The sequence below is a fragment of the Mus caroli genome, chromosome 5 (genome assembly GCF_900094665.2).
Source record: "Mus caroli chromosome 5, CAROLI_EIJ_v1.1, whole genome shotgun sequence".
NCBI classification, from domain to species: domain Eukaryota; kingdom Metazoa; phylum Chordata; class Mammalia; order Rodentia; family Muridae; genus Mus; species Mus caroli.
The window spans coordinates 132,536,802-132,550,156 of NC_034574.1; the positions used below are offsets into that span (position 1 = coordinate 132,536,802).

A 13,355-nucleotide genomic window follows, 5' to 3' on the forward strand; every position below is an offset into this window, starting at 1 on the left:
AAAAAAAAAAAAAAAGAAAGTCTGTCTCACTGAATGAATGAATGAACGAACAAAAGAGTAAACAAAAAAAGGGGTGGAGAGGTTAGTTTAGCCAAACTGCATGACACAGGCTTGTCTTCCCAGACACTTGGGAATCTGGAACAAGACTGATAATTCAAGACCATCCTAGGATACAGAGCAAGTTCAAGACCAGCTTGGACAACTTAGTCCTATCTTATTGGAGCATCTGCCTGGAATCCCCCAGTGAGGGGCTGGGGGCGTGGCTCAGTGGTAGAGCCCCTGCCTAGAATCCCCCAGGGAGGGGCTGGGGGCGTGGCTCAGTGGTAGAGCCCCCAGGGAGGGGCTGGGGGCGTGGCTCAGTGGTAGAGCCCCTGCCTAGAATCCCCCAGTGAGGGGTTGGGGGCGTGGCTCAGTGGTAGAGCCCCTGCCTAGAATCCCCCAGTAAGGGGCTGGGGGTGTGGCTCAGTGGTAGAGCCCCTGCCTAGAATCCCCCAGTGAGGGGCTGGGGCGTGNCTCAGTGGTAGAGCCCCTGTCTAGAATCCCCCAGTGAGGGGCTGGGGCGTGACTCAGTGGTAGAGTACTTGTTTAGCTTTCAAGCTCTGGGTTCCATCTCTAGCACTTCAAAAAGGGTTTGGAAGGATCTGGCATGTAACACTTCTATGGAGAGAGGCTCACTTACCCTGGTTCCTAGAATAGGTGGGGGCTCTGGCCATATCTCAGGTCTGTTCTGGGCCCATGTAGGCCATACCACTCTGGGTACTGTCACGATGTACCCACCCTCTTCTGGTCCTTTGTACCATCTGGCCCTACTGGTGACTTAGCAGACAGGACCTCAGGCCACTTTCCTTTTGGAGTTGTGGTGTGGACACTGGTGTGTGTGTGTGTGTGTGTGTGTGTGTGTGTGTTATCACGTGTTTGGGAAACTCCAGAAGCAAACAACAGTCCAAGGCTGAGCTCTGTCAATTCCCTGCTCCCGTACTGCTCCCTCCATGGTTTCCACCATAGATTCTAGGCACCATCCACTCCTGCATGGACCATGGCTCCGGCAGCTAGGCTGGCTCTCCTCCCAGATACAACTGCCCCTGCACAGGGAAACTGTTACTTCTAGCCACAGTGTTCCCCAATCCCATCGCTGTACATTTTCTTCTGAGATCCGTTTGTGTGTTTATCTGTCCTTAGTAGGAGTTTCTGGAATCTGGCACTGTGCCTGGATCCCTAATAATCGTGGCCCAGTTGTGATGGCCTTGGCCTGAGGATCTCTTCCTGGCTGGAATTGCTACTGTGCCGAAGGCACCCCCACCCCTAGTCCCACTCTACCCCACAGAGACACCATTCAGTGTGTGGGGACAGGCTGTCATCCTTGGGCACAGTGCTGAAGGCCAAAACCCAGCTCTGTCCATGGCATCAATGGCTTTCGGGCTTTGCAGGGACTGCGATTCACTTTGCTGTACCATTCCAGCTGCTGCAAAAAAAGGGAAACTGAGGCTTCTCTGGATCTTGTTAAGGTTTGTTCCCAGAACCCAGTACAAGCGATGAACCCCAGGTTCTACCTCAGGCCAGATGGACGGAATGACTGAGGCAACAGCAGGAAGCACTATGACTTGACATCAGGAGGACTTCCCTGCCTGGCAGGCAGGGAGGCCTGCTTGCTAGAAACAGGGCCAGTAGCACCAAAAAGGTGTCCTTGACCCTTGGGAAGCCCCTTGAGTTATGGCTGCCAGTGTGGAGACCAGACCCAGGGGCATTCCTATGGTCCTCATAGATGTCCTATGCCTGCTGTGTTCATGCTTAGCTCTGTCATCCCAGGAAGGCCTTGGAGAGTCTGTCTAAACCTATCCCAGGCCTTGAAGGCAAGAGTTCTGAGGACCCCTGCCATCTCTACCCAACTTCATGCAGTCTTTTCCAGAAGTGACCTCAGCCCTCAGTCTTATCCTGCCTGCCCATGACCATGGACCCCTTGCCTCTCTAGGCCTCAGTGTTCCCACACGTAAAGTGGGTTTAGTCAGGAACTGGATTGCCCAACTGGCCTCTATTCCCGTTGGCATAGTTTGTTTGTTTGTTTGTTTGTTTGTTTGTTTGTTTGTTTGTTTCTTGTCCACTCTATCCAGGCAGGGTAATGTGGGGACAGTTTTGATCATCAGGCTTGTCAGACACTCTAGAATTCTGGGTGTGACTGAGCCTCAGTGTTTCCATCTGCAAGATAGGTCAGCAATGACTGCCTCTGGGCTGCTGGAAAGAAAAGATGAGATACAGTCTGACCCACCTTCTTGGCAAGGCACAGAAACCCCACCCATTCTTCGATGTCAAGATTGCCCCGAACCCCACCTCATCTCAGCAGTGTCTGCCCCCTGCTGGACACCTGTAGTCACTGCAGCATCTTCCCCTTGGAACTTTATGGTTTTGGGCAAGCTGTGAGGGTATCATTCATGATAAGAGGGGTCAGGACGTCCAGCTCTGTAATGAGCTCTTTTCCCCCTTTGAGACAGGGTATTTCTTTATGTAGCTCTGGCTGTCCTGGCTTCACTCTGTAGACCAGGCTGGCCTTGAACTTAGAGATCTACCTGTCTCTGTCTCAACCAAGTGGTAGGATTAAAGGTGTGCGCCACCACTTTCAGGATCTGAAATGGGCTTTAATGGAGGTGATGACACCATCTCCATCATATGGTGGGTCCCCTTTCCTGCCTCATAACTGGGGCATGTGAGGTGGGGGTAGAGATGACCTGCTGGGTGCACAGTGTGTGTTTGGTACATACATCTCTGTCGTGGCTAGGGCTTGGGACCATCTTTGTTGCCTGGCTCTGGGACCAGGGAAGGGCTTGCCAAATAATTTGGCTGGAGAGGGGGGTCCATATCTCCACATAGGCCCACATTCTGGAGAGGGGGGAGCTGTGTCATGCTGAGCTCAGACAGCACCAGGGAGCTGGGACTGACAAAGTGAGAGGTCCCAGGGCAGAGCAGCAGGAGAGAAGCTAGTTAGCCTCTTGTTCCTGTTCTATTGAGTTAGGCCTCACTAGAGGCCAGTATCATAGGCCATACTGATAGAGGGCTGGCTGGACCCTGGCCACGCCCATATCAGGATAGACCTGCTAGCCCAGATGGGGCAGAAGAACCTCTGACCACTGTTCCCTGTGACCAGGACACCAGAGTCCTGGCCAATCCAGAAAGCTGTATTGAGAGAACAGGGGACGTCAGAGAGCCACTCTGCCTGTCCCTCACTTCCAATCCTGCCCCATGGCCTCCACTTCTGATGCTTGCTGAGGCCCCCACTCCTGGCTTCAGACTGGCCAGTGACAAGTCTCCTGTTAGCTCTCTAGTCCCTCTCCAGAGTAGGGGCCAGGCTTTGTTTGCCCTGAGGCTTCGGGGCCACTTCCTAAGAAACCACTGCCAATGGTATCAGTGGGCTGAGCCGACAAGTCCAGGTCAGGTCCTGCAGAGCAGGCAGCACGACTTCGGCATCCACTGACCCCAGGCTAGCCTCCCAATCCTCGGGATGCCCTGCTAGGGTCCACTATGACCACAGGGAGATTGTCTCCACTAGTGCTCTGGCCCCAATTCAAGTAGCACTCACACCGGAGGTGTGGCAGGGTGGAGACGGAAGCCAAGAGCTAGCTCCTTGTGGGTTAAGGTGCTCAGGTGGGTCGAGAGGTCATGGGTGTCTCTCTGTGCCCCCTTCTACCTTTATAGGTTCCAGAAAGCCTGGGTGATGAGTCCAGATTGGTGGCCTTCCATGTTGGGGAACCATAGAGCCACCCCTTCCCTCTCTCTGCCTGTGCTTCCTCTGCCCTGAGGCTTCCCAGTATACCTGCCGAAGTCTAAAATGTATATGTAGCACCTCCTGGTGGCCAGATGTGGCCTCTCTCTTGGAGGGGATCAGCCTTGAGTAAAGGAGGAAGGCCCAGAAAGCTCGACATGACCAAGGTTTGGCTCAGTTTCCCAAGGGTATCTGAATCTCTGTTTATGGTCCTACAGGGGTCTGGGCACTCAGTGTGGGACTTAAGTTGCTACTCTCTGATGGCTATCAGCCCTCTTACCAGGCTAGTGAAGACTTGAGACTCGGTCCAGGCAGCTCAGCCACCCTGGTATCAGATGGAATGCAGGTGGAGTCCTGGCTTCCATCCATGGGAATGACTACGGCCTGTTTGTGTCCCATGGCCTTCGACCCCATGGTAGGCTATCCTGGCGATGTGTGGACACTGCTCCTTGCCCATCTTCCAGCTGTGCCCCCTCCCAGTTCCTGTGCCCACCTTTCCCCTCCAGACCTTCCTCTTAGTCTTTGGAGAATCCGTCAGGGCCTGTCTGTGCTTGACTTTGCCCCAGAGCCAGATGCCAGACTTGGGTGTGGACCTGGGGGCCCTTCACTTTAGAGATGGGCAACTCCTTGCCCTGTGTCTGAGACCCTTTTTGGTAAGTGGCGAGTCTGGGACACAGGAGGAGAAGGCTGGATCGGGAGGGCATGGTGCTTGCTGGTCCTTGGCAGCAAGTTTCACCCCACCCTGTTGGTGTCATGGGGCCCCGGCTCGGACACCATTCTATTGCTGAGCCAGCCCCACAAGCATGCACACCCACACCCACACAGCTCACCTCCCTGGTGGCTCTGGGCGGCTGGCAGGGCCCACTGGGCTGGTGCGTTGCTTTGGTTTCTCGGTACACAGTCTGTAGTTTCTGGGCTGGAGGAGGTTCAGCCTCAGTGTGGTCTCCAGCCCTCAGTCGTCCTCCGTCTCAGCACCTGGGGCAGCCCAGGCCCCTAGGACACTATTGCTGCTGCCCAAGCATGGCTTCTCAGAGGCCCAGAAACTCCTCCCAGTCCCGCCTGGCCTGCCCTGCCTGCCCAACAGCCTTGTTGGACCACACCCTTCACCAGGCCACGCCTTCTCTCATCCAGGATTCTGGGATCAGCCTTTCTACACTTGTCCTGGTCAGTGGTGCCCTCAGACCTAGCCCATAGAGCTTACGATGCCTAGACAGGTTTGTGAACATGAACCCGGTGGGAGCTGGTCTCCAGATTCAACCTGGGTTCTCAGGAAGGGTCATGGTGCTGGTGACATATACTGAGGGTAGAGATGACTCCAGTTTTCCCTCTATCCACATGGCTCGCTCTCCTTTCACCTCTGAAGCACCTGGAGGCAGAAGGGTAGAGGGCCTACCTCACCTCTAACCTCTGATCAAGGTCGCTGATACCTGTCACAGGACGGTTGGCAACAGGAGACATAGGCTAAGTAAGTGCCTACCATGGTTGTCTAGGGCCAGGGGCATGGAAGAACTTTGAAGGTGAGTGGGTCAGGGCACTATCAGAATCTTTCGTACTGGGGCAGCAAGATGGCTCAGTGGATAAAAGGGTGCTTGCCACCAAGCCTGATCACCTGAGTTTGATCCATGAGAACCACATGGTAGGAGAGAAATTACTTCCTAACTGTCCTCCATATGTGTGCAATGGGACGAGCATGTCCCCACACATAAATAAATGAAAAAACAACAACCATCATCATCGTCGTCATCGTCATCATCTTCTTCTTGAATGTCCCACATCTTTGGTGCAGCCTTGGGGAGTTGTAACTGGGCCCTGTTTCTGCAGTACGCTCTGCAGTGTTTCTCATGTTTTGGGTGGCCCTGCTAGGTCTTTCTCTTGGAGCTCTCTCCCCAGCTCCCTGCTCCTTCCGATCATTCTTTATCCCTGTGCCTTTATTTGTGTTCAGGCCCACCATGATGGAGGCCTTTGTGTCTGTGTGGTGGAGATGGGCTCAGGGCTCCATGCAGCCTTATGCAAGGTATCTGCTTTGCAGTGGGCTCTGGGGCCTGGGGCCTGACTGAGCCCGGCTTATGTCTAATGGTTTCTCCCACTTGAGCAGGGCTCTGGGGTCTTTCATCTCCTGGTTCTTGTACAGTTTGTTTATTCTCACTTCCAGCTGACCCAAGCAGTCTTGACCCTACAGACAAGCCTAACATGTGATAAACTGTAAGCTATAGTGGTAATGCCCCTGCGACCACCCTGTGCATGTAGGCTCCTGACATCACTCCCCATTGACCCCTGCTCCAAGTACTCACTTGAGGCTTACCATCTCTCTCTCTCTCCATTCATTCTTCCACTCATCCTCCCCCCCCCCACACACACTTTCTGTATGTAGAGTGTGTGTTGCACACACACATTTCAGGCAGCTGTTTCATCTGCTGGCTTTTACATGGGTACTAGAGATCTGAAGTCCAGCCCTCATGCTTGGTAAGCCCTTCACCCCAGCTCTGGGACTCTTAACTTGCCAGTTCTCAACCTCAAGCTTGACCAGCTCACTGGCCTGCCCTGTGTGCTGCTCACTTGATCACTGGGGGCAGGGCAGAGCTTGGTCAAGCTCCTGGAAAGGCACCTGCAGGGACTCCCAAGGACAGCTACCTTTTCCTTACCTCTACAATGCCAACTCACGGGCTGAACATGGATGGGCACATTTTTCCTAACCACTGGGAGGCTGCTTGCTCTCAGCAGAAAACTGAGACCTCATGGCGGCGGTGAAGGCATGGCTGCTGGGAGGCAGCCTGCCTTGTGGCATGTGACAGGTACCCAGGAACCCAAGTTCATGCTTTCATGTGCTAGTTTACAGATGTACCCTGGGTGTGCGCCACATGCGGGCCCTCTATCCACAGAAATACTTTCTACCCAGAAATTGCTGGCACTGTGGATCTCTTCTGAGTTATGGTGGTAGCAGAGGAAGCCCTGGCCAAGTGTCTTCTCCAGTAGAGCCTTGTTTGATTTACACACAGGTCTGGGCAAGGGGCACTGGCTTAGATGATTAAGGCATCTGGTATTGGTCTGTTTTATGGCCAACAGACAGCTCGGAGCAGCTGTAAATACTGCCCAGCTTGGAGAGGGAACGGGTTCAATTACAGGAGAGTTTCAGTACCCCTTCCCGGGGAATGCAGCCTCTAGTCCTACACACAAATGGAGTGAAGCTCCCTTTATGTCCCCAGCTGTCACTTATCATGTGGAATACACTCTGACCCTAAGGATCAGGTGTTCCCACCACCTGCTTTTTGGGGTGGTGGTGGACCCAAGAGGACGGCTAGAAAGGAAACGGCTTGAGACAGGACCAGGAGCCCGGAGGCACAAGTAGCATTCCTGAGCATTATTAACCGAGGGAGCTGGCAGCAGCACCTGAGCTGTCACAGGGCCTCGTGGCTGGGAGCAACAGGGCAAGTGTCCAGCTGCTCCACCTGGGAGCAGCTGCTGCAAGGCCTGGCCTCTTGGAGGCAGGCAGGTGTCAGGGATAAGTTGTTGAAAGGATGTAATGGGTCACCAGATGGGGCCATGTGATCAGGCTTTGTTGTCTGCTTAGAAAACCGAAGGCACAAACCTGAACTTGGACCTGGCCTTGAGCCCCGCCCAGAGTGCTATCTGTTAAGATAGTGAGGCTGGGGCTAGCAGGTTGGTTGTTTATCTGAATAATCGCAGGCTGATACCAGAGACCTTTGTACAGGGCTCCCGGAGCAGGTCCTGCTTTGGCTGGATCTGCCAACTGTGTGTACCCAACATGGGTCTTTCCTTCATCTGAGTGGCCTGTGAGATTCCTGGTGGTCCATGCTCTCCAGAGGCTGATGGCAACTGGGAGTGATGGGTAAGAGGTTACAGAAGGGGCACCTGGGTGGGTGCCAGACCCCAACACCAGCCTACCCAGGGACTGGGAGAGAGGTGCCTATCAGGAATGGGGGTGTGGATGAGGTGGTGGTTGAGAGCTGGAGTAGCAACAGGGCCGTCAGAGGCTCTGGGATACTCCTGTTCTAGGCAGTGACACCTTCCAGAAGTCCGGCAGACACTGGACATGTGGTAAGCAGAGAACAGGTGGCCATGCAGGTGGATTCTGATGGATGGGAAATCCGTGGGGTGTTGGGAGGCAAGAGACCAAAGGGTGATCCCGAGTCAAGTCTACAGTCCCTACTCCCATCCCAGGTGACCTGGCTTCAGCCTACAGCCCTCCTCATTTATCCCTGGAGAGGTCCGCAGCTTCCCAAGGGCAGGGGAACAGGGCTCAGTACACAGCAGGCATCGACCTGCACGAGGATCAAGACTCGAGGCCAGCTAGTCCCGACTTAACCTAAGTGGAGAGTGGCCAGCCAAGCTTACTGCTCATCCCTGGACCTAGAGAAAGGTTCTCTACCCGGCCTTTCTGTGGTCTCTTCTCCATTGGTGACCATGAGAATGTCAGAGCAGATTCTCCATTGGAATCAGAAATTCCCACTCAACTGTGATTGGGGGCCACCCCCATCCCTGTGTCCGGAGACTCCCTGTGTCCGGAGACCCTAGGTCTCAGGATGCCACTCTTCAGAGGGATGGGCACCAACAGGGCGACTCGGAACAAATGCCAGCCTAATGTCGGAACTCCTCCTCCTCTCTGAGCTTTGCCTCTGCCTGCCACCAGCATCCCTGGCTCTCCCACCCAGCCCATCCTTAGGGACCCACCAGCATGGCCACCTTCGCTCTGCTTGCTGCATGTCCAGTGTCTGCATGTCTGTCTCTCACTATATATATTTTTTTAAAGATTTATTTATTTATTATATGTAAGTAAGCTGTCTTCAGACACCAGAAGAGGGAGTCAGATCTCCTTATGGATGGTTGTGAGCCACCATGTGGTTGCTGGGATTTGAACTCGGGACCTTTGGAAGAGCAGTCGGGTGCTCTTACCTGCTGAGCCATCTCACCAACCCCTCTCACTATATTCTGTAACTTGAGGCTTGGTCCATGCCCCCAGCACGGAAGGGACAGCACCCAATGCTGGCTGAACGCACGCCTAGGATCTACCTCACACCCAGCAACCACGTACTGTACTTTTGCCGAACAGGTTTCCCTCCCACCTCAGGTGTCCTGAAGTGAACCTAGAACATATGCCCATGATGTCTCAGGATCACTGAGAAGGCCAGCCAAGTACTTTAGATTTATTTTTAATAAAAAAATCTTCCCACAAGTGCTCCTGCACACCCAGGATTACTTATCCTCATAACCGGACGCTCATTTCCACTCAGTGGATGCAGCAGCTGCAGCCCAGCCCCGCTCCAGTGCCCAAGGCAGAACACAGCAGCCATGCAGGGAGAGTCCCCTGAGACTTGAGTGCTGTTTCCAGCTTTGAGGACTAAAGGCAGAGAATGAGCTCTCTCCTGGCGCTGGAAAGATGGGTCTCAAAGGCCCCGCTCACCGAGCGTCCAGACGTCTGTGTCTGGCACTGCTAACTGCAGGTCACCACACCTGGCACAGCCGGATCACTTCCTTCAATGCCTTGAGCCTCTCCATGCTCTTGTCTTTCACAGCCATGGCCAGGAGGACGGCTCTGTTTCCTGCTTCTTGCGACACAAATGCTACCAGGTTCTTTGCAAAGACATGGATAAGAGGCTGGGAGGGAGGGAGGGAAAGGAAGACAGGGTCATGACTGCAGGAAACCTCATCTGTTTTTATTTATTTATTTTGTTTTTTTTGAGTCAGGGTTTCTCTGTGTAGCCCTGGCTGTCCTGAACTCACTTTGTAGACCGGGCTGGCCTCGAACTCAGAAATCCGCCTGCCTCTGCCTCCCGAGTGCTGGGATTAAAGGCGTGTGCCACCATGCCCGGCTCTTTTTTTTTTTTTTTTTTTTTTTTAAAAAAAAAAAAACAGGTTGCCATTTTCTATAGTATCATGGAACTCATTTAGCCCAGGTTGGCCTTGAACTCATGGCAATCCTCCTACCTCAACCTCCTGAGAGCTGGGATTTCTGAATATGTGCTATCATATCCAGTTTCATTTCTTTGTCCTTTTTTTTTGAGCGTGAGCATGTGCACGTCTGGGGCGGCCTGGGGACAACCTCAGGAATCATCCTGAACACCAACTATGTACTCTGGGACAGGATCTCTTCTTGACCTGTAAGCCACTAATTAGGCCCGACGGCCTGCCTAACCAGCAAGCCCCGGGATCCTCCTGTCCCTGCCTTCGCTGCAGGGTTTCTTCGTTTTCCCTTTGGGAGACAGGGTCTCTCCAAGCAGCCCTTGCTAGAACTTGGTATGTAGATGAAGCTGGCCGCACACTTGCACGGACCGGCCTGAGTCAGCCACCAGCGCTGGGAGGAAAGGTCTGCACCACCACGCTGAGCCCCACATCCAGCTTTCTTGTGAGTTCTGAGGACTCTCAGGCTGTGCTTGCAAGCACTGTATGAACTGAGCCACTTCCTCAGTCTCCATTGCTTAGAGCTACTTATTCATTCACTTATTTGTTTTTGTTGAGACAAGAGCTTACTATGTACAGATCTATTAATTGTTGTTGAGATAAGAGCTCACTAGGTAGCCGTGTCTGATCTGGAACTTGCCATGTAGATTAGGCCTACCTTAATCATCTCCCAAGTGCCAAGATTAAACATGAGCACATGGCTAATTAGGCTCTACTAAAATTATAAATAATTATTATAACATTTTATATAGATATCTTTATATATCTATATAGAATATAATAAACATATCATGTATAATATTATATACATTATATTTATGATATATATATATGTATGTATATATATATATATATATATATATATATATATATACACACACACACACACACACATATAAAAGAATACAACTTGTCTCTGTCCACTGTGGGATTGTGAGACTTAACTCAGACTATCAGGCTTGCATGCCCTTTAGCCCCTGAGCCATCTCAATGCTCCCTGCCTTTTTAACAGAGGGTGTCATGTAGCCCAAGCAAGCCTTATGGGAATGAAACTGAACCGATTCTCCTGATCCCACCTCCCAAGTGCTGGGACTACAGCAGCCAGCAGGTCACCATAACCAGTAGTTTGCTTTATTTCTTCTCCTTTTTTGCTTATGCAGGGAGAAGAAGGTCTATCCCTAGCTGGCCTCAGCTCAGTCTGATCACAAACTTGTAGCAATTTTTCTGCTGCAGCCTCCCCCTGAAAGGATTACAGGTGTGTATAGTCACACTGGGGACAAACACTGTCTGCTCCTGATGCTTTCCTTAAGAGACCTAGGCCAGCGTCTCACACTTTCCCCAAACCCCCTAAGCTAGAACAACAGTGATTCAGAGCGCCACGTGGACTGCATAAAGCAGACAGAGGGAACTGCCCAGGAGGCAGTATTAAGACTTTTCCTTGGTACCTCTGCCTACTGTCTCTCTGGTTACTCCTAATCAAGACAGACAGGCCTGCAAAGGGAACTGCTGTCCAGACTCAAGAAGCAGACATAAACATAGAGCCACCGGGACAGAGTCAAACTGAGGAGATGGCTATGTCATAAAAATCAGTCCCTCCCCGAGTGTTGAGTAAAATGCTAACACGCTGGGAAAAGCATCACTCGAGCCAGCCAGGACAGCCTCAGTCCAGAATAACCCTGGAAAATGCTCACTGCGCATACTTTGGGTGCGTATGGAGGTGTGCCTACCAGGCACCCCATATCCCTATGGACAAATGACAGCAGAAAAAAGATGCTCTCAACTTCCATTACCTCGTCCTGCCCGAGGAGGACTCTCGTGGTGAGCACTGGCTTGCTGATGTCATTGGCCACATTGCTGGGCTCCAAGGACACTAGCGTACCCATCTTCCCGAACTGGGTCACCACAACCAGGATGTGGCTGCTGAAGGCCGTGCAGACCACCTGAGTGGGCACACCGCACACCACTTCTGTCTTCTGTTTAGATACTACCAGTGGTTTGTCTTCCATGGTCCCGTTCTTCAGCGGAGGCTTTAGTTTTAAAAGAAAAGAAAACAAGGAATGGAGCAATCAGAATGGGACACAACCTGGAACAGCAGAAATGACAAGCGGCCCATTCCAAGCTGCACGTGGTGGCACATGTCTGCCATCCCAGGACAGGGGACGCTGAGGCTGGAGAAGCCCCAGTTCGAGGCCAGCCTGAGCTACATGGGGGAGACCCTGTTATCAATACCACGCCCCAACCCAAACGCGAGTGTGCGCATGCTCGTGCGGGCTTTTGTGAGCGTCTTTGTCCCGCCACACTGCTAGGGATGACCGCCATCCCCGCGACTAGCTGTCCCACTTTCAGATATCAGGGATGAGGGAAACGGCCGAGCTCCCCGGGGAGCCCCGACGGCGCAGGACTGGGGATGGCTGGATCACTACTGACAGCAGTTGGGACCGAAACCCTCGGCAACCAGCGCTCACCCCACCAGCAGCGCCAGAAAGCGGTTTCAGGGAGCAACTAAGCCAGCAATGGTTTAGCAGAAGTCCCGGCGAGAACTTCCGGTTCCTGTCCGTTGGGCGTAAGGTCCGTAGGTCACTGCAGTCCCAGGTGCTAAGGTTCCGCGCTGCAAAGGAGCGGTCCAGGCTTCGTTTTAAAGGGACAGTGTGCCTCTCCGAGCTCCAGGATCTCGGTGGCGGTGCTTGACCACCTGTGTAGGGGGCTTAGTGCCCTAGCTGCGGACACAAAATAATATTTGTTTTAATATTATTAATATTTTAATATTTGTCTTCACTTGGTGTGTACCTGGCTTTGGCTAAGGCACACTTAATATACAGTAACTTGTTTTGTCTGTTTGTCTGTCAATTTTGCCTCTTTTAGACACGGTATCTCCGTGTAGCCCTAGTTGTCCTGGAACTCACTATGTCGACCAGGCTGGCCTCAAACTCACATATCCTCCCGAGTTCTAGGATTATTATTTCCTCCTCCTCCTCCTCCTCCTCCTCCTCCTCCTCCTCCTCCTCCTCCCCTTTTCCTCTTTTCCTCCTCCCCCTCCTCTTCTGTCTTTTGAGACAGGGTCACAAGTACTCTAGGTTGATCAAGGAAAATATTGAACTCCTGATTCTCCTTCCAAGTGCAGGGATGACAGGAACGCACCCCACACATGGTTTGCTGGTGTGGGGATAACATCTAGGAGTTTATGTACGCTAAGCAAGCATTCACCAACTGAGCTAAATCCCAGCCATCATTTTTTTCTCCTTCCCTCTTTCTTTCATTTTCTTCCTTTTTTCTGGGTATTGAGGAACAAGTCTCATTTACATTAATTATTGTTCATCTTGCAGAATACTTAAAAGAATTAAACAGTATTTATTTATTTGCATGAGTATTTTTGCCTTCCTGTATATGGTGTCATGTGCAGTACCCACAGAGGCCAGAAGAGGGCGTTGTGTTCCCTAGATTTGGAGTTACAGACAGTTATGTGCTGCCATGTAGGTGATGGGAACCGAACCTGGTCCTCAGCAAGAGCAACAAGTGGTACTCTTAAGGGTGAGCTGTTAAATCAAAGCACTTTTTTCTTAAAATTATATATTGTAAATTGAGCATATCCCCCCTTTCCCTCTACCTTCCCTTTTCTCCCCTCCTCCCTGTTTGTTTTCTTAAATGCACACCACACACACACACACACACACACACACACACACACACA

At 52.1% G+C, this 13,355-nt stretch overlaps 1 protein-coding gene across 1 annotated transcript; it reads right to left on the bottom strand.

The window, feature by feature from the left end:
* Window positions 1-8,897: 8,897 nt before the first annotated feature.
* Psmg3 (proteasome assembly chaperone 3) lies at window positions 8,898-12,235 on the bottom strand. The gene is made up of 3 exons (XM_021163594.2): window positions 12,133-12,235; window positions 11,458-11,694; window positions 8,898-9,364 (listed from the first exon to the last, which is right to left on the bottom strand). The coding sequence occupies exons 2-3, from the start codon at window positions 11,671-11,673 to the stop codon at window positions 9,212-9,214; spliced, it is 369 nt and encodes a 122-aa protein (XP_021019253.1). The 5' UTR covers window positions 11,674-11,694; window positions 12,133-12,235; the 3' UTR covers window positions 8,898-9,211.
* Window positions 12,236-13,355: the final 1,120 nt, after the last annotated feature.

Excerpts from the sequence above, each read along its gene's own strand:
- Psmg3 (XM_021163594.2), bottom strand. The coding sequence starts at position 11,673 with ATGGAAGACAAACCACTGGTAGTATCTAAACAGAAGACAGAAGTGGTG. Across the intron at positions 9,365-11,457 it reads TCCTCCTCGGGCAGGACGAG|CCTCTTATCCATGTCTTTGC; the intron begins GTAATGGAAGTT and ends CCTCCCTCCCAG.